The 21,729-nt window shown below is 51.4% G+C and overlaps 1 protein-coding gene across 1 annotated transcript in view; it reads left to right on the top strand.

Annotated features, from left to right (window-relative positions):
• Positions 1-21,729, top strand: part of LOC149369526 (uncharacterized) — a 66,124-nt gene that overhangs the window by 4,539 nt on the left and 39,856 nt on the right. The window contains exons 3-4 of the mRNA XM_089575835.1: positions 6,754-6,866; positions 6,923-6,974. Of these exons, the coding sequence (XP_089431961.1) occupies positions 6,754-6,866; positions 6,923-6,974 (165 nt within the window). The remainder of the gene's footprint in view (positions 1-6,753; positions 6,867-6,922; positions 6,975-21,729) is intronic.

The raw sequence follows: 21,729 nt of genomic DNA, 5'->3' as shown, positions 1-21,729 counted from the left end.
TGCACGTTTGTAAGCTGCCCATTTTTCAGTGTTAGCAGACGTTTTAGCTGATCTATATAAGCGTTTTTTTGTTAGAAAAGCGCTTTATATGAGTGTTGTACCAGGGAGAAGCAGAGCTTCGTAAACGCGGCCGAGAAGATTTCAGAAATGTGAGCGCTCCAAGTTAGTCTGTTAGTAAGAGTGACTCCAAGGTATTTATAACAGGGAACCTCGCGAATATTACTGTTCAAAAGGTGATACTGGTAAGAGCTCACATTTTTCTTCCAAGTAATCCGCAGAAACACAGTCTTGTCTATATTAGGGTTCATATTCCATTTTTCACACCATATTTTTATCATGGGTTCTCGAAGCGTCTGGAGGTCTGCTACTGATATGTTTTCTTTTTGCCAACTACGCATTCATCTGCGAACAGTGTTAGAGATACTGGAGGAGAAATTTGATCTATTAGATTTGTAAGATTATTTATATGTATTCAGAAAAGTAATGGTCCTAACACGCTTTCCTGAGGGCCTCCGGAAGTGACAGCAAGTGTTTTAGAATAGGCAGCGTTTACCTCGACAAACTGAGTTTTGTTTCTCAGATAAGCTTTGATCCCCTCGACAAAATACGATGTAAGTCCAATCGGCTGCAATTTATAATTAAGTTTGGAATGCGGTAGCCTGTCGAAGGCTCCCGCCATATCCAGAAACAAATTCATAGCCTTTGACTATGGATCCGCTCAGCTTGGTTTATTGAAGATGTACCTGTTATGGCCATAAATAAATAATAATTATAATATATGGCCTACCTGCCCTGAATTACCCATGATGCTAAAGAAGTCAGCAACAGTTGCAACTAACTGTGTAATAGTAGACATGTCCTTCCTGAATCCATGCTGAGCCGGTGGTAAAATACACCTGTCATTTAAGAAACCGTTACTGAAGCCAGATGCGATATGTTCTAACAGTTTACAAGATGCAGAAAGAATTGAGACCGGATGATAATTAGACACCGTCAGTTTATTCCGTTTTTTTGTGAATGGGAACAACACGAGCCTTCGTCCAGTCATTCTGCTAACCACTTGTACGCAAGGAGAGTGAAAAACGCCTACCTAGATGCTCAGAAAGTTCAGACGCATACCGTTAAAAAAAAGAAACATTTGGAATGAAGTCCGCACCGTGGTCTTTCGAGATGTTTATCCTGAACAGTTAAGATAAAACTCCATCAGCGGAAATGAGATGAATCCCATCAGTGGCAACTGCTCGCTCCGGTACTGAAAGAGCCCTATCAGAGGTGAAGACACTTTGAAAATACTGATTAAATAGTTCTGTGATTTCCTCGGACACAGAAACTAGTCTCCCACCTTCACCCTTTATTTCTCGCAAGGTTTCCTTATTTTGACAAGATGACGCCAGAATTTGACGCCAGTAGAAATTCTAGGCTGTCAATTTGTTGACGATATTTCCGGCGTTTAAGGACAGCACGCGTAATTCCTCCATGCGGCTGGGTAACGGCATTCTCTCACAGCTAGCGCTGCGTCTGAGAGGCTCTGGAACAAGTGTATTTGATGCATCATCCCACACGTAATATTTGTCATCAATTTTGAGTTTATCATGCGTAATAAAAACTCGCTTGCTACTATGTTTTTCGTTTTTTGCACTTTTAGAAACCAATTCTCTTTGCAAAACAAAACCAACCCCTATAATTAGCCTTCATTAACACTCAGAGGAAATCTCAGAAGTCATGGAAGTATTGCCGAATGAGGGTGTAGAACAGTATTATTGAAAATACTTAAAGGTAACTATAACGTATGTACAGCTGCCATAGTCCTCCATAAAGTAAGCAATAAAATTCCAATAGGGAAAGGTGCCAGGAAGGGAGTCACGATCTCGCCAGCGCTATTCACTGCCTCTTTAGAGGAGGTATTCCGAGGCGTCGATTGGAACAGTTAGAGATAAGAGTTAAAATAGAAGACCTCAGCAATCAGCAGTTCGATGATGGCACTGCCTTGCTAAGTAACTGAGGAGATTAACTGGAAAACACGATCAATGAGTTAGACAGGCGCAGCAGAAAGGTAGGTGTGAAAATTCACATGCAGAAAACCAAAGTAATGTTCAACAGTTTCCCAAGGGAACAGCACTTTACAACTGGTAGAGAGCTGCTGGAAGTGGTAAGGAAATACGTGTACTTAAGACAGGTAATTACCGCTGATCCGGATCATGAGAGGGGAATAACTGGAAGAGTAACCATCGGGTAGATAGCATATGCCGGGTTGTGTCAGATCATGATGGCAGTTTAACAAGATCCTTTAAGAGAAAAGGATACAACAGCTGTATATTGCCGGTACTCACCTATGGGGCAAAAGCTATGAGGCTAACGAAAAGTGTTCGGCTTAGGTTAAGCACAACGCAACGAGCTATGGAAAGGAAAGTGATAGGTGCAACGTTAAGAGATCGAAAGAGGGAAGAGTGGATGCAAATAAAGAAACGATTATTTGAAAAAATTCTGCAGCTTAAAGAAACAAACAAACAATTGCACCCGAAGAAATCGACAAGTCCATTAGCCAGTAAATCATGAAATGGCAGATGGCCACATGGCCATCCTGCCTGAGATTTTCGCCTGAGGTTTTCGCGTGCCTGAGATTTTCGCGTGCTATTATGTTTGGCAGAATACAAAGACCTATCGCTTCGTAACAACCCAGGATTTCATGCACTACAGAACAATAAAGAAATATAGAAACGCACGGAGGCAAAAGCATTTTTTGCTCTGAGCGGCGTAATTTAATCGTTTCCCTCCGACTGAAAACAGCGGCGCGCTCCGTTTAGAAACGTTTCTGTGGACTAAGACTCGTCACATCGTTGTGCATTTTTAAAATTATGTGACAACAGAAAGGACACTTTCCTTATAGAAAGGTGAAAAGCTTATAACTACTTTTTAGTGAACATTACTTCAGTTGCTCTCACTCTCATCACAAATTTCATTCCACAGGGGCGAAGTCAACTTAGTTGACGTGGTTTAAAACTGGGGCCTGGTAAACTTGTTTTCAACTAGAAATGCTACGTATGCGTTCCGAGCTCTGGAAGCGCTCGCTTTGTAGCCTCACGCGGCAAACATAATACTAGCCACGTCGCTCCACTGTCCGCGTAACGCTAGGAAAGGCTGGCGGGTAGCGGTCGTTTTATTCTTTCTTTTCAGTACCTTTCGGTAACTTTACAAGTCCGCTTAGCAGACGACGCCCACTGTCATCTGTGGCAGACACGTTTCCATTGCCCACCAGCGCTCTAAATGGAACAGCTTTCCCGCATGGCCAGAGAACACTTTTTTGTTAAGTGCATTTTCTGTTTCTGTTTCCAGTGTTGCCTACCTGCGCGCCGAGAAGTCGTAGTCTTTCTATCCTCTAAAAACATCCTCCCGGTACGCATACAGTAGCACTGATCTGAAAATAGCACAGGCTCTGTGTCATTTTTTAGCACTCAGTGTTGGTGTATTTTCATGGCCCTGTATCTTCATTCCTGTCTTTGGCGATTTTTTTCCGAGCAAAACATGGCCCTAGCAGTAAAATCCCTGGTTCTCTTTTGCTACTGAGACAACGGAATTTTTACGCTTGTTCTCCACATTTTCGACCTCACATTAAGGATGCAGTCGACTAGTATACCATGCTACTTTTCCAACATTCTGAACTTCATTCTTACCACCTGTGCTGATTGTGAATCTCTTCTGTGGTATTTATCCTTTAATTCTTTATTAACGCTCATGTGTGCGAGTTCAGTAAAGCAGTGAAGAACCCACGCAATAATAGAAGAGCTAACTTCAATGCCCAGGTACACAGCTTTTAGTTTTATCGAATTTTTATTTCATAATTTTTCCATAGTTTTCTTTTGAAAAGTGACATTGAAACCTTTTTTTATGCGATGTTCAAGCATTCTTCCATGAGCAATACTAGAGTTGGTACTAGGACGAGGAAACCGTGACATTATAGCGCCCGGAGACGCTATAAAGCGCAGGCGCTGAGATCGGCGTTACCAGCTCGTGATAGAGGAAAATAAAGATGGACAGCGCGTGCTGGAAGCGCTCGCCCGGCACGGGCTGTTCGGAACTAGAAGCTTGCCACGCTTGTCATCTTGCTCTGGTGCTCCGCTGCGACCCCGCAATACCTTCAACGCCTACAGGACTGCCTTCAGCATCTGCACCCAGTGCCGCCTCACTCACCTGCCCATCAAGTCTTCGTGCACCTGGACCTTGCTTCCTCGACGCATGTTTTTCTCGGGCGAGACGCTGTACATGCGCCTCTTACCCCCTCATACGACGGCCCGTACCGCGTCCTCAACTGGACGGCAAAGTCAGCGACAATCCTGCTCAATGGTCGTGAAGAGGTCGTCTCTCTCGATCGACTCAAACCCGCGTACCTCGAGACAGGTCCCCAGGAGCTCCCCTCAAATGTTGCCGACCCACCTGCAGACCAGCTTGCCGCCGTGGCTACTCCATCTCTGCTCCGTCGGCCCCAGCTTGCCGCCGTGGCTACTCCATCTCTGCTCCGTCGGCCCGTACATTTCGCCGTTCCGTATAGGCGGGGGGGGGGGGGGGGGGCGTATAGCGCCCGCTGACACTATAAAGCGCAGGCGCTGAGATCGGCGTTACCAGCCCGCGATAGAGGAGAATAAAGATGGGCACGGCGTGCTCGGAGCGCACGCCCGGCACGGGCTGTTCGGGACTAGAAGCCTGCCACGCTGGTCATCTTGCTCTGGTGCTCTGCTGCCACCTGGCAAATATTCAACAATATAAAAGACGCGTAGACCGTAATAAAAAAAAAACGTTCTTTCTGTTCTTTTACACTTCCAGCAAGTGATAGGCGTTAGCCCGGTACGAAATAGTGTGAGAAGCTCCAGGGGCACTGATAAAACAAACTAAATTCCACTTGTTTATTGCACTAGCGTCTGTATGAAACCAAGTCCTGAAAAATAGTGGTGCGCAGTTAACCCGTCGATTGATCAGGTCATAATGATAGAAGGTCGGTCTTATTTGCAATACATGCGTGTCATTGAGCGACCGTGTATAACAATGCCGTCCGATAATTTCGCTCCCCGCTACAGTAATCTACAGCAACTTCCTGAAGACGCCCAGAATAATCCTTTTTCGTTTTAAGCGCATTTTAGTCAGTCGAGAAAATCCTTTAAGCAAGCAATTGGCGCAATGGTATTTGGTACTGCTTGGATAATAGAGAGTGTGGTTGCGCTGCGAGAATTCGGTGATAAAACTAAAGCTGCAAAACACAGACGCTTATCTCTCATCAGCACTTCTAAGTTATTGAAGCATGAAATTGTTTAGCGTTCATTTACCTTTTATCCTTTTTAAGTGTTCTCAGGTAGCAAAACTTCAGCTATTTGCAAACTAAAAATGCCTGCTTTTAAAGTATCTCTCTGACTCCGTGTTTGAAATATTTTATGAATTTTTATCATTTTCTACGATCTTTTGCAAGACCACGAAAGGATCCCGATATATACCAGACCGGGTTAGCCAATATGTCTGTTTCGAGGGTGCATGCGCCGTGGCACTCTGCGGGAGGCTCGTAGGATGATGCAGAAAAAACGACCTGTAAAGCTTAGCCCTTCCACTTTATCCTTGTGCACACTCCTTCGATGTCAGAGAACAAGCGCACTCTCTGCAATTTCTGCTTGCTGTCGCCTGCCAAACTAAAGCAGCGCTGACCTTCCAAACAGCTACGTTTTCCTCTTGCTCCACTAAAAGCGCCACTAAAAGAGAGGAATGAGCTCGACGATTACGTAAGAATTGTATCGCTGCTTTCAGAAGGAAGTCTAGCAAGACACGGGTATCCAGAAATTTTATCGCGCTGCAAACAATATACTCACGAGGTCGGCTCATATCTCCTGCAGGTCTCATATCCAGCAATCAGCGCAGCTCTTTTGGTGTCTTGCAGCTTTAAGTATGAACAAAAATTTGTTAACACCATTGTTTTATGCAACGACGTGGTGTATTTCGGCAAAGCCTACTTCACAAAGATTAAGTTACGTTGCCGATTGATTCCCTGTCTTCCTGCACAGTTTTCTTTGAGTATATATTGTATTTTGCAAAATTCGTTATAAAGGCATATTTTTTAAACTACTGCGAAGTTTTGAAGTCTAAAGTCCAGGAGAAAACAGGTTTCCAGATTATGAAGATTTTGGTAGGCCAGCCCAGTTACAAGGAACGTCCATAGATGACGCTAGCTGCCCAGCGTTGGAATTAGCCTGGAACGAAATGTGCAACTTGCTAGGATGCAAGGAACACCGTCGCGCGGCCGAACAGTTTGGAAAAATGACCTAATCAAGGACGCTCCACCACGGTAGCCTTCTGGTCACTGTCAAGAAAGCCTATAACCGCGGGAACTCGCCCCTTTTACTTCTATGCCATATACTCAACGCGCACGTCAGTAAAGTGTATACTAGTGTTGCATGTTTGATGAACAAAAGACTGTCGCCCAGTGAATTTTTTTCCCGCTGTTTCACAAAACCGGACTTTACCTTCACCCCGGCCGCTGCAAGAGATTACAAGGACGCTAAGATAAAAAAAAGGAACTGCATGTGTCCGCTTTGAATATTTTCTTTAAACCTTACAAGTTTCATTCGCCCCGGCAGGAAAGTAGTTTAAATCGCAGATGTAGGCCACAAAAGCACTTTACGATACTCGGGTTCATGCATTGTTCCGAAAGAGATTGAACGTACGCGCGCCACTTAGCAAACTTTTGCATGCTCTTTCACGCACGCTTGCTTTGTGCAGGTCTTCAGCATAATGTTATGTATGTCGCTGAGGAGGGCGGCATGAACGCCACCGTTCTGACCATGGCTCAGCATCTGAGCAAGCTTGGGTACCACACGTACGCTGTGGGGAAAGTAAGTTCATGTCCCTTATGCACATCAGCATTTCGATATTTACCATCTTTCTGCAGACGACGGCCGAATGGGCGACAATGACCAGTATAAGTGAACGTTTGTCAATCGGTGAGTTCCATCAGCAAGGATGGTAGTTCACGGCATATGTATCTGGCATGAAAGTAAGAAAAAGCACTACGGACTCAATCTTCAGTCCCTGGCTTTGTGGCGAAGCACGGTGTTGTTACACAGAATAAAAACTGGACAAACCATTACTAACATACGTCATATATTCGGGAGTTTAAGGAAGGAATATAGCGCATCCAAACAAAGGGAGAAAAGAAATAATAGGATTCTGTAAAACGATGGCAACAAACGTGTGTTCCTAATTCACCTGCTACAGAAATGTATACGGCAAAACATTATATCTTTCAGGGTGTATGCAGTGTCAAGTAGGAGTTTTTGAAAACTTGGAAGTGGGTGCTTGTAAACAGACCGTTTCACGCAAAGCACCGTAGCCTAAATTCAGCAGACAGTGTTGAACCGTGCTCATCCGCTACTAAATTTCATTACGCACATTACACGTATTGCGTACGCTTCTGCAACATGTGCAGTCTTTGTCAAAAGTAACCAGGCTGCACGGTTTGCTTCTCAGTCGTATAGTAAAGCTATTATGCGAGCCCTCAAGCTCTAAATCTCTGTATGGTAAGGAGAACCCCTGCCCTCACCTTCACAGGAGTTCTTGATCTTTAGAGAAGACGTGAGGGGTCTACTGTACGAATGAGAAGCAAACCATGCAGCCTGGCTACTTTTGACAAAGACTGTACATCAGTATCACGGAGGACATAAACCTCTCTGTCGTAAAAGCTAAAGGTGCCGGTGATAATAGGAATCGCTTCTTGAGTTGTACCCTTGGAGACGTTGTGATTGCCCTGCCTACAGTGCCGAAAGGCAGTCTCTCAGCCATGCGCTGGAGTATAGATCCACGCCCACTGATGGAAACGATTCTCGGCCACTCGCCGCGGCGATCGTCGGCGGTGAATGCCTTCAAGGCACTGCTGCGCTTCTTGTGAACTTCTGGCCTGCATGATAGGCATGACTTTAACGAACGCTGGCTTTTCATAGTAACTTCAGTTTTCTGCTACTCTCTTTTCTTTTACATTTTTTTATCCTCTCGCCCCTTTCCCCCCATGTAGGGTAGCAAACCGATTATTCTTCCGGTTAACCTCCCTGCCTTTCCTCTTCTACCTCCTCCTTCTGGTTTGGAAAACTGATGGTATATCGATTATCAAGAAAGTGCTGTCGTGTCGGAAGTATCTTTGTTTCTTGTTCGAAGTAGATTGTTTACGCGGCTATAAAATAACCATTACTTTAATGAATAAAAAATTTGCAGTCTAGTTATACAATGTACAGCGGTGCCGTAAATGCAAACATCAGGAGCTCATTCAATCAATCAATCAATCAATCAATCAATAACTCAGTCAATCAATCAATCACTCAGTCAATCAATCAATAAAATTAATATCCTTTCCTTCATAGCTTCTTTCATCATTGTCCAACGTTTACACAAATCACATTGTGCCTAGATCACCTGCAGAACAAATAGAGTGGCTTTAGTAGCAGTCCTGGTGAACAAATAATTTGACGACGTTAAATTGTTACCATCAGACTGGCTAGTAGTGCTAGAACTTATCGAATCTATGGAAAACATCGGGGATTGTTCCATCTTCATGGTTTTCCTTGGCTTCAATTACTGTTGCCGTCTTCTTTATGAGCAACGCAGCAAGCCCCTGATTGCCGAAGGCTTTTGTGCTTGAACACTTAACGAGGGTCTAGGATTTAACTCTACTGATGTCACGGATACACCCTAGGCGATTTTTGGTCGTTCCTGTATTAAGGACGACCATTGCCTCCCGGAAAGGACGGTTGTTGTCGGTTGCTGGAAAGGACGGTTGCTGGAATAAGCATCCCTGTATGGATCTGATCGGTTAAGTGCTTCTAGCTATCTCCCAATGAGACGAACCGAGAGAGAAGAATTTTGGCCCCCGTTGTTCAGTTAATTGCTGCTGTTTTTGAGAGGACGTAAGTGACATGCGTTGATGCTTTATCTGTTGCTAATTAAATTGTGGCCTGCGTTTTTGTAATAGATTTGCGCACGCAGACGCAACAAGAGAGGAAAAACGGCACAAGATGTTCATGAAAAAAGCCCTGTCGCCCTCCGTGCGAATGATAGACTCTGCTGAAAGGAAGGTCTATAGACATCACATGGAATGACATGTTGGGATGCTGAGATGCGTACACGACGCTTTTCGGAACGTTGACAGGATGGATTGCTTTATTACACATTAAAGACAGGTGCAATTGCCTTTCTTTGCTGCAGTATTGCGAATTCCACAGTGTAATGGCTACTCGGTGCCAATGGGCCTATATCTGACACCCCCTCCCCCCTTGCCAGGAAAGGAACCTAAGAATTTAAGAAATGTAACGTTCAACTGCCAGTTACTCAACAGTGGTCGCATATTCTTCTCCAAAAATGCCAGCGAGTACCGATTAATAATTGCGCGGCCGCGAAGAGCTTTGCGTCAGTACAAGCACTGCTGCAAAACTATTTTGTGCGTGGCACGCCATTACAATCGCTACGTCTATGCTATCAGGCTTCCAAAGCATTCTGGAAAAGCATGGGACGCTTATGTAATCGCACGTTTGGAGAAAACAGCAACAATATTAATACAACACAATCATCTTGCATGCCCTATCTGTAAAACATCTCTTCGGCCACCTGTTCTATATCTTTTAGTCTACTGGATTATATTATTTCAGGGACTCGGTGACAAAGAGAAAAAAGTGGGGGTGGTCTAGGCTGTAGTATGCTCGACAGCTAACCAAAGAGTGAAAGGTTCGGTCGCTATTTTGGCTATTTTGGCCTGTGTACCCTTTGCTTGTTATGGACGAAGGTATGCACCGAGACTGGAGACTGGAGACTGGAGACTGGAGACTGGAGACTGGAGACTGGAGACTGGAGACTGGAGACTGGAGACTGGAGACTGGAGACTGGAGACTGGAGACTGGAGACTGGAGACTGGAGACTGGAGACTGGAGACTGGAGACTGGAGACTGGAGACTGGAGACTGGAGACTGGAGACTGGAGACTGGAGACTGGAGACTGGAGACTGGAGACTGGAGACTGGAGACTGGAGACTGGAGACTGGAGACTGGAGACTGGAGACTGGAGACTGGAGACTGGAGACTGGAGACTGGAGACTGGAGACTGGAGACTGGAGACTGGAGACTGGAGACTGGAGACTGGAGACTGGAGACTGGAGACTGGAGACTGGAGACTGGAGACTGGAGACTGGAGACTGGAGACTGGAGACTGGAGACTGGAGACTGGAGACTGGAGACTGGAGACTGGAGACTGGAGACTGGAGACTGGAGACTGGAGACTGGAGACTGGAGACTGGAGACTGGAGACTGGAGACTGGAGACTGGAGACTGGAGACTGGAGACTGGAGACTGGAGACTGGAGACTGGAGACTGGAGACTGGAGACTGGAGACTGGAGACTGGAGACTGGAGACTGGAGACTGGAGACTGGAGACTGGAGACTGGAGACTGGAGACTGGAGACTGGAGACTGGAGACTGGAGACTGGAGACTGGAGACTGGAGACTGGAGACTGGAGACTGGAGACTGGAGACTGGAGACTGGAGACTGGAGACTGGAGACTGGAGACTGGAGACTGGAGACTGGAGACTGGAGACTGGAGACTGGAGACTGGAGACTGGAGACTGGAGACTGGAGACTGGAGACTGGAGACTGGAGACTGGAGACTGGAGACTGGAGACTGGAGACTGGAGACTGGAGACTGGAGACTGGAGACTGGAGACTGGAGACTGGAGACTGGAGACTGGAGACTGGAGACTGGAGACTGGAGACTGGAGACTGGAGACTGGAGACTGGAGACTGGAGACTGGAGACTGGAGACTGGAGACTGGAGACTGGAGACTGGAGACTGGAGACTGGAGACTGGAGACTGGAGACTGGAGACTGGAGACTGGAGACTGGAGACTGGAGACTGGAGACTGGAGACTGGAGACTGGAGACTGGAGACTGGAGACTGGAGACTGGAGACTGGAGACTGGAGACTGGAGACTGGAGACTGGAGACTGGAGACTGGAGACTGGAGACTGGAGACTGGAGACTGGAGACTGGAGACTGGAGACTGGAGACTGGAGACTGGAGACTGGAGACTGGAGACTGGAGACTGGAGACTGGAGACTGGAGACTGGAGACTGGAGACTGGAGACTGGAGACTGGAGACTGGAGACTGGAGACTGGAGACTGGAGACTGGAGACTGGAGACTGGAGACTGGAGACTGGAGACTGGAGACTGGAGACTGGAGACTGGAGACTGGAGACTGGAGACTGGAGACTGGAGACTGGAGACTGGAGACTGGAGACTGGAGACTGGAGACTGGAGACTGGAGACTGGAGACTGGAGACTGGAGACTGGAGACTGGAGACTGGAGACTGGAGACTGGAGACTGGAGACTGGAGACTGGAGACTGGAGACTGGAGACTGGAGACTGGAGACTGGAGACTGGAGACTGGAGACTGGAGACTGGAGAGACTGGAGACTGGAGACTGGAGACTGGAGACTGGAGACTGGAGACTGGAGACTGGAGACTGGAGACTGGAGACTGGAGACTGGAGACTGGAGACTGGAGACTGGAGACTGGAGACTGGAGACTGGAGACTGGAGACTGGAGACTGGAGACTGGAGACTGGAGACTGGAGACTGGAGACTGGAGACTGGAGACTGGAGACTGGAGACTGGAGACTGGAGACTGGAGACTGGAGACTGGAGACTGGAGACTGGAGACTGGAGACTGGAGACTGGAGACTGGAGACTGGAGACTGGAGACTGGAGACTGGAGACTGGAGACTGGAGACTGGAGACTGGAGACTGGAGACTGGAGACTGGAGACTGGAGACTGGAGACTGGAGACTGGAGACTGGAGACTGGAGACTGGAGACTGGAGACTGGAGACTGGAGACTGGAGACTGGAGACTGGAGACTGGAGACTGGAGACTGGAGACTGGAGACTGGAGACTGGAGACTGGAGACTGGAGACTGGAGACTGGAGACTGGAGACTGGAGACTGGAGACTGGAGACTGGAGACTGGAGACTGGAGACTGGAGACTGGAGACTGGAGACTGGAGACTGGAGACTGGAGACTGGAGACTGGAGACTGGAGACTGGAGACTGGAGACTGGAGACTGGAGACTGGAGACTGGAGACTGGAGACTGGAGACTGGAGACTGGAGACTGGAGACTGGAGACTGGAGACTGGAGACTGGAGACTGGAGACTGGAGACTGGAGACTGGAGACTGGAGACTGGAGACTGGAGACTGGAGACTGGAGACTGGAGACTGGAGACTGGAGACTGGAGACTGGAGACTGGAGACTGGAGACTGGAGACTGGAGACTGGAGACTGGAGACTGGAGACTGGAGACTGGAGACTGGAGACTGGAGACTGGAGACTGGAGACTGGAGACTGGAGACTGGAGACTGGAGACTGGAGACTGGAGACTGGAGACTGGAGACTGGAGACTGGAGACTGGAGACTGGAGACTGGAGACTGGAGACTGGAGACTGGAGACTGGAGACTGGAGACTGGAGACTGGAGACTGGAGACTGGAGACTGGAGACTGGAGACTGGAGACTGGAGACTGGAGACTGGAGACTGGAGACTGGAGACTGGAGACTGGAGACTGGAGACTGGAGACTGGAGACTGGAGACTGGAGACTGGAGACTGGAGACTGGAGACTGGAGACTGGAGACTGGAGACTGGAGACTGGAGACTGGAGACTGGAGACTGGAGACTGGAGACTGGAGACTGGAGACTGGAGACTGGAGACTGGAGACTGGAGACTGGAGACTGGAGACTGGAGACTGGAGACTGGAGACTGGAGACTGGAGACTGGAGACTGGAGACTGGAGACTGGAGACTGGAGACTGGAGACTGGAGACTGGAGACTGGAGACTGGAGACTGGAGACTGGAGACTGGAGACTGGAGACTGGAGACTGGAGACTGGAGACTGGAGACTGGAGACTGGAGACTGGAGACTGGAGACTGGAGACTGGAGACTGGAGACTGGAGACTGGAGACTGGAGACTGGAGACTGGAGACTGGAGACTGGAGACTGGAGACTGGAGACTGGAGACTGGAGACTGGAGACTGGAGACTGGAGACTGGAGACTGGAGACTGGAGACTGGAGACTGGAGACTGGAGACTGGAGACTGGAGACTGGAGACTGGAGACTGGAGACTGGAGACTGGAGACTGGAGACTGGAGACTGGAGACTGGAGACTGGAGACTGGAGACTGGAGACTGGAGACTGGAGACTGGAGACTGGAGACTGGAGACTGGAGACTGGAGACTGGAGACTGGAGACTGGAGACTGGAGACTGGAGACTGGAGACTGGAGACTGGAGACTGGAGACTGGAGACTGGAGACTGGAGACTGGAGACTGGAGACTGGAGACTGGAGACTGGAGACTGGAGACTGGAGACTGGAGACTGGAGACTGGAGACTGGAGACTGGAGACTGGAGACTGGAGACTGGAGACTGGAGACTGGAGACTGGAGACTGGAGACTGGAGACTGGAGACTGGAGACTGGAGACTGGAGACTGGAGACTGGAGACTGGAGACTGGAGACTGGAGACTGGAGACTGGAGACTGGAGACTGGAGACTGGAGACTGGAGACTGGAGACTGGAGACTGGAGACTGGAGACTGGAGACTGGAGACTGGAGACTGGAGACTGGAGACTGGAGACTGGAGACTGGAGACTGGAGACTGGAGACTGGAGACTGGAGACTGGAGACTGGAGACTGGAGACTGGAGACTGGAGACTGGAGACTGGAGACTGGAGACTGGAGACTGGAGACTGGAGACTGGAGACTGGAGACTGGAGACTGGAGACTGGAGACTGGAGACTGGAGACTGGAGACTGGAGACTGGAGACTGGAGACTGGAGACTGGAGACTGGAGACTGGAGACTGGAGACTGGAGACTGGAGACTGGAGACTGGAGACTGGAGACTGGAGACTGGAGACTGGAGACTGGAGACTGGAGACTGGAGACTGGAGACTGGAGACTGGAGACTGGAGACTGGAGACTGGAGACTGGAGACTGGAGACTGGAGACTGGAGACTGGAGACTGGAGACTGGAGACTGGAGACTGGAGACTGGAGACTGGAGACTGGAGACTGGAGACTGGAGACTGGAGACTGGAGACTGGAGACTGGAGACTGGAGACTGGAGACTGGAGACTGGAGACTGGAGACTGGAGACTGGAGACTGGAGACTGGAGACTGGAGACTGGAGACTGGAGACTGGAGACTGGAGACTGGAGACTGGAGACTGGAGACTGGAGACTGGAGACTGGAGACTGGAGACTGGAGACTGGAGACTGGAGACTGGAGACTGGAGACTGGAGACTGGAGACTGGAGACTGGAGACTGGAGACTGGAGACTGGAGACTGGAGACTGGAGACTGGAGACTGGAGACTGGAGACTGGAGACTGGAGACTGGAGACTGGAGACTGGAGACTGGAGACTGGAGACTGGAGACTGGAGACTGGAGACTGGAGACTGGAGACTGGAGACTGGAGACTGGAGACTGGAGACTGGAGACTGGAGACTGGAGACTGGAGACTGGAGACTGGAGACTGGAGACTGGAGACTGGAGACTGGAGACTGGAGACTGGAGACTGGAGACTGGAGACTGGAGACTGGAGACTGGAGACTGGAGACTGGAGACTGGAGACTGGAGACTGGAGACTGGAGACTGGAGACTGGAGACTGGAGACTGGAGACTGGAGACTGGAGACTGGAGACTGGAGACTGGAGACTGGAGACTGGAGACTGGAGACTGGAGACTGGAGACTGGAGACTGGAGACTGGAGACTGGAGACTGGAGACTGGAGACTGGAGACTGGAGACTGGAGACTGGAGACTGGAGACTGGAGACTGGAGACTGGAGACTGGAGACTGGAGACTGGAGACTGGAGACTGGAGACTGGAGACTGGAGACTGGAGACTGGAGACTGGAGACTGGAGACTGGAGACTGGAGACTGGAGACTGGAGACTGGAGACTGGAGACTGGAGACTGGAGACTGGAGACTGGAGACTGGAGACTGGAGACTGGAGACTGGAGACTGGAGACTGGAGACTGGAGACTGGAGACTGGAGACTGGAGACTGGAGACTGGAGACTGGAGACTGGAGACTGGAGACTGGAGACTGGAGACTGGAGACTGGAGACTGGAGACTGGAGACTGGAGACTGGAGACTGGAGACTGGAGACTGGAGACTGGAGACTGGAGACTGGAGACTGGAGACTGGAGACTGGAGACTGGAGACTGGAGACTGGAGACTGGAGACTGGAGACTGGAGACTGGAGACTGGAGACTGGAGACTGGAGACTGGAGACTGGAGACTGGAGACTGGAGACTGGAGACTGGAGACTGGAGACTGGAGACTGGAGACTGGAGACTGGAGACTGGAGACTGGAGACTGGAGACTGGAGACTGGAGACTGGAGACTGGAGACTGGAGACTGGAGACTGGAGACTGGAGACTGGAGACTGGAGACTGGAGACTGGAGACTGGAGACTGGAGACTGGAGACTGGAGACTGGAGACTGGAGACTGGAGACTGGAGACTGGAGACTGGAGACTGGAGACTGGAGACTGGAGACTGGAGACTGGAGACTGGAGACTGGAGACTGGAGACTGGAGACTGGAGACTGGAGACTGGAGACTGGAGACTGGAGACTGGAGACTGGAGACTGGAGACTGGAGACTGGAGACTGGAGACTGGAGACTGGAGACTGGAGACTGGAGACTGGAGACTGGAGACTGGAGACTGGAGACTGGAGACTGGAGACTGGAGACTGGAGACTGGAGACTGGAGACTGGAGACTGGAGACTGGAGACTGGAGACTGGAGACTGGAGACTGGAGACTGGAGACTGGAGACTGGAGACTGGAGACTGGAGACTGGAGACTGGAGACTGGAGACTGGAGACTGGAGACTGGAGACTGGAGACTGGAGACTGGAGACTGGAGACTGGAGACTGGAGACTGGAGACTGGAGACTGGAGACTGGAGACTGGAGACTGGAGACTGGAGACTGGAGACTGGAGACTGGAGACTGGAGACTGGAGACTGGAGACTGGAGACTGGAGACTGGAGACTGGAGACTGGAGACTGGACTGGAGACTGGAGACTGGAGACTGGAGACTGGAGACTGGAGACTGGAGACTGGAGACTGGAGACTGGAGACTGGAGACTGGAGACTGGAGACTGGAGACTGGAGACTGGAGACTGGAGACTGGAGACTGGAGACTGGAGACTGGAGACTGGAGACTGGAGACTGGAGACTGGAGACTGGAGACTGGAGACTGGAGACTGGAGACTGGAGACTGGAGACTGGAGACTGGAGACTGGAGACTGGAGACTGGAGACTGGAGACTGGAGACTGGAGACTGGAGACTGGAGACTGGAGACTGGAGACTGGAGACTGGAGACTGGAGACTGGAGACTGGAGACTGGAGACTGGAGACTGGAGACTGGAGACTGGAGACTGGAGACTGGAGACTGGAGACTGGAGACTGGAGACTGGAGACTGGAGACTGGAGACTGGAGACTGGAGACTGGAGACTGGAGACTGGAGACTGGAGACTGGAGACTGGAGACTGGAGACTGGAGACTGGAGACTGGAGACTGGAGACTGGAGACTGGAGACTGGAGACTGGAGACTGGAGACTGGAGACTGGAGACTGGAGACTGGAGACTGGAGACTGGAGACTGGAGACTGGAGACTGGAGACTGGAGACTGGAGACTGGAGACTGGAGACTGGAGACTGGAGACTGGAGACTGGAGACTGGAGACTGGAGACTGGAGACTGGAGACTGGAGACTGGAGACTGGAGACTGGAGACTGGAGACTGGAGACTGGAGACTGGAGACTGGAGACTGGAGACTGGAGACTGGAGACTGGAGACTGGAGACTGGAGACTGGAGACTGGAGACTGGAGACTGGAGACTGGAGACTGGAGACTGGAGACTGGAGACTGGAGACTGGAGACTGGAGACTGGAGACTGGAGACTGGAGACTGGAGACTGGAGACTGGAGACTGGAGACTGGAGACTGGAGACTGGAGACTGGAGACTGGAGACTGGAGACTGGAGACTGGAGACTGGAGACTGGAGACTGGAGACTGGAGACTGGAGACTGGAGACTGGAGACTGGAGACTGGAGACTGGAGACTGGAGACTGGAGACTGGAGACTGGAGACTGGAGACTGGAGACTGGAGACTGGAGACTGGAGACTGGAGACTGGAGACTGGAGACTGGAGACTGGAGACTGGAGACTGGAGACTGGAGACTGGAGACTGGAGACTGGAGACTGGAGACTGGAGACTGGAGACTGGAGACTGGAGACTGGAGACTGGAGACTGGAGACTGGAGACTGGAGACTGGAGACTGGAGACTGGAGACTGGAGACTGGAGACTGGAGACTGGAGACTGGAGACTGGAGACTGGAGACTGGAGACTGGAGACTGGAGACTGGAGACTGGAGACTGGAGACTGGAGACTGGAGACTGGAGACTGGAGACTGGAGACTGGAGACTGGAGACTGGAGACTGGAGACTGGAGACTGGAGACTGGAGACTGGAGACTGGAGACTGGAGACTGGAGACTGGAGACTGGACTGGAGACTGGAGACTGGAGACTGGAGACTGGAGACTGGAGACTGGAGACTGGAGACTGGAGACTGGAGACTGGAGACTGGAGACTGGAGACTGGAGACTGGAGACTGGAGACTGGAGACTGGAGACTGGAGACTGGAGACTGGAGACTGGAGACTGGAGACTGGAGACTGGAGACTGGAGACTGGAGACTGGAGACTGGAGACTGGAGACTGGAGACTGGAGACTGGAGACTGGAGACTGGAGACTGGAGACTGGAGACTGGAGACTGGAGACTGGAGACTGGAGACTGGAGACTGGAGACTGGAGACTGGAGACTGGAGACTGGAGACTGGAGACTGGAGACTGGAGACTGGAGACTGGAGACTGGAGACTGGAGACTGGAGACTGGAGACTGGAGACTGGAGACTGGAGACTGGAGACTGGAGACTGGAGACTGGAGACTGGAGACTGGAGACTGGAGACTGGAGACTGGAGACTGGAGACTGGAGACTGGAGACTGGAGACTGGAGACTGGAGACTGGAGACTGGAGACTGGAGACTGGAGACTGGAGACTGGAGACTGGAGACTGGAGACTGGAGACTGGAGACTGGAGACTGGAGACTGGAGACTGGAGACTGGAGACTGGAGACTGGAGACTGGAGACTGGAGACTGGAGACTGGAGACTGGAGACTGGAGACTGGAGACTGGAGACTGGAGACTGGAGACTGGAGACTGGAGACTGGAGACTGGAGACTGGAGACTGGAGACTGGAGACTGGAGACTGGAGACTGGAGACTGGAGACTGGAGACTGGAGACTGGAGACTGGAGACTGGAGACTGGAGACTGGAGACTGGAGACTGGAGACTGGAGACTGGAGACTGGAGACTGGAGACTGGAGACTGGAGACTGGAGACTGGAGACTGGAGACTGGAGACTGGAGACTGGAGACTGGAGACTGGAGACTGGAGACTGGAGACTGGAGACTGGAGACTGGAGACTGGAGACTGGAGACTGGAGACTGGAGACTGGAGACTGGAGACTGGAGACTGGAGACTGGAGACTGGAGACTGGAGACTGGAGACTGGAGACTGGAGACTGGAGACTGGAGACTGGAGACTGGAGACTGGAGACTGGAGACTGGAGACTGGAGACTGGAGACTGGAGACTGGAGACTGGAGACTGGAGACTGGAGACTGGAGACTGGAGACTGGAGACTGGAGACTGGAGACTGGAGACTGGAGACTGGAGACTGGAGACTGGAGACTGGAGACTGGAGACTGGAGACTGGAGACTGGAGACTGGAGACTGGAGACTGGAGACTGGAGACTGGAGACTGGAGACTGGAGACTGGAGACTGGAGACTGGAGACTGGAGACTGGAGACTGGAGACTGGAGACTGGAGACTGGAGACTGGAGACTGGAGACTGGAGACTGGAGACTGGAGACTGGAGACTGGAGACTGGAGACTGGAGACTGGAGACTGGAGACTGGAGACTGGAGACTGGAGACTGGAGACTGGAGACTGGAGACTGGAGACTGGAGACTGGAGACTGGAGACTGGAGACTGGAGACTGGAGACTGGAGACTGGAGACTGGAGACTGGAGACTGGAGACTGGAGACTGGAGACTGGAGACTGGAGACTGGAGACTGGAGACTGGAGACTGGAGACTGGAGACTGGAGACTGGAGACTGGAGACTGGAGACTGGAGACTGGAGACTGGAGACTGGAGACTGGAGACTGGAGACTGGAGACTGGAGACTGGAGACTGGAGACTGGAGACTGGAGACTGGAGACTGGAGACTGGAGACTGGAGACTGGAGACTGGAGACTGGAGACTGGAGACTGGAGACTGGAGACTGGAGACTGGAGACTGGAGACTGGAGACTGGAGACTGGAGACTGGAGACTGGAGACTGGAGACTGGAGACTGGAGACTGGAGACTGGAGACTGGAGACTGGAGACTGGAGACTGGAGACTGGAGACTGGAGACTGGAGACTGGAGACTGGAGACTGGAGACTGGAGACTGGAGACTGGAGACTGGAGACTGGAGACTGGAGACTGGAGACTGGAGACTGGAGACTGGAGACTGGAGACTGGAGACTGGAGACTGGAGACTGGAGACTGGAGACTGGAGACTGGAGACTGGAGACTGGAGACTGGAGACTGGAGACTGGAGACTGGAGACTGGAGACTGGAGACTGGAGACTGGAGACTGGAGACTGGAGACTGGAGACTGGAGACTGGAGACTGGAGACTGGAGACTGGAGACTGGAGACTGGAGACTGGAGACTGGAGACTGGAGACTGGAGACTGGAGACTGGAGACTGGAGACTGGAGACTGGAGACTGGAGACTGGAGACTGGAGACTGGAGACTGGAGACTGGAGACTGGAGACTGGAGACTGGAGACTGGAGACTGGAGACTGGAGACTGGAGACTGGAGACTGGAGACTGGAGACTGGAGACTGGAGACTGGAGACTGGAGACTGGAGACTGGAGACTGGAGACTGGAGACTGGAGACTGGAGACTGGAGACTGGAGACTGGAGACTGGAGACTGGAGACTGGAGACTGGAGACTGGAGACTGGAGACTGGAGACTGGAGACTGGAGACTGGAGACTGGAGACTGGAGACTGGAGACTGGAGACTGGAGACTGGAGACTGGAGACTGGAGACTGGAGACTGGAGACTGGAGACTGGAGACTGGAGACTGGAGACTGGAGACTGGAGACTGGAGACTGGAGACTGGAGACTGGAGACTGGAGACTGGAGACTGGAGACTGGAGACTGGAGACTGGAGACTGGAGACTGGAGACTGGAGACTGGAGACTGGAGACTGGAGACTGGAGACTGGAGACTGGAGACTGGAGACTGGAGACTGGAGACTGGAGACTGGAGACTGGAGACTGGAGACTGGAGACTGGAGACTGGAGACTGGAGACTGGAGACTGGAGACTGGAGACTGGAGACTGGAGACTGGAGACTGGAGACTGGAGACTGGAGACTGGAGACTGGAGACTGGAGACTGGAGACTGGAGACTGGAGACTGGAGACTGGAGACTGGAGACTGGAGACTGGAGACTGGAGACTGGAGACTGGAGACTGGAGACTGGAGACTGGAGACTGGAGACTGGAGACTGGAGACTGGAGACTGGAGACTGGAGACTGGAGACTGGAGACTGGAGACTGGAGACTGGAGACTGGAGACTGGAGACTGGAGACTGGAGACTGGAGACTGGAGACTGGAGACTGGAGACTGGAGACTGGAGACTGGAGACTGGAGACTGGAGACTGGAGACTGGAGACTGGAGACTGGAGACTGGAGACTGGAGACTGGAGACTGGAGACTGGAGACTGGAGACTGGAGACTGGAGACTGGAGACTGGAGACTGGAGACTGGAGACTGGAGACTGGAGACTGGAGACTGGAGACTGGAGACTGGAGACTGGAGACTGGAGACTGGAGACTGGAGACTGGAGACTGGAGACTGGAGACTGGAGACTGGAGACTGGAGACTGGAGACTGGAGACTGGAGACTGGAGACTGGAGACTGGAGACTGGAGACTGGAGACTGGAGACTGGAGACTGGAGACTGGAGACTGGAGACTGGAGACTGGAGACTGGAGACTGGAGACTGGAGACTGGAGACTGGAGACTGGAGACTGGAGACTGGAGACTGGAGACTGGAGACTGGAGACTGGAGACTGGAGACTGGAGACTGGAGACTGGAGACTGGAGACTGGAGACTGGAGACTGGAGACTGGAGACTGGAGACTGGAGACTGGAGACTGGAGACTGGAGACTGGAGACTGGAGACTGGAGACTGGAGACTGGAGACTGGAGACTGGAGACTGGAGACTGGAGACTGGAGACTGGAGACTGGAGACTGGAGACTGGAGACTGGAGACTGGAGACTGGAGACTGGAGACTGGAGACTGGAGACTGGAGACTGGAGACTGGAGACTGGAGACTGGAGACTGGAGACTGGAGACTGGAGACTGGAGACTGGAGACTGGAGACTGGAGACTGGAGACTGGAGACTGGAGACTGGAGACTGGAGACTGGAGACTGGAGACTGGAGACTGGAGACTGGAGACTGGAGACTGGA

This window comes from Amblyomma mixtum, chromosome 1 (assembly GCF_055824585.1).
Source record: "Amblyomma mixtum isolate Tamu chromosome 1, ASM5582458v1, whole genome shotgun sequence".
Taxonomy (NCBI): domain Eukaryota; kingdom Metazoa; phylum Arthropoda; class Arachnida; order Ixodida; family Ixodidae; genus Amblyomma; species Amblyomma mixtum.
Note: the sequence above shows the minus strand (reverse complement) of the source record. Positions and strands in the feature narration are given on the sequence as shown.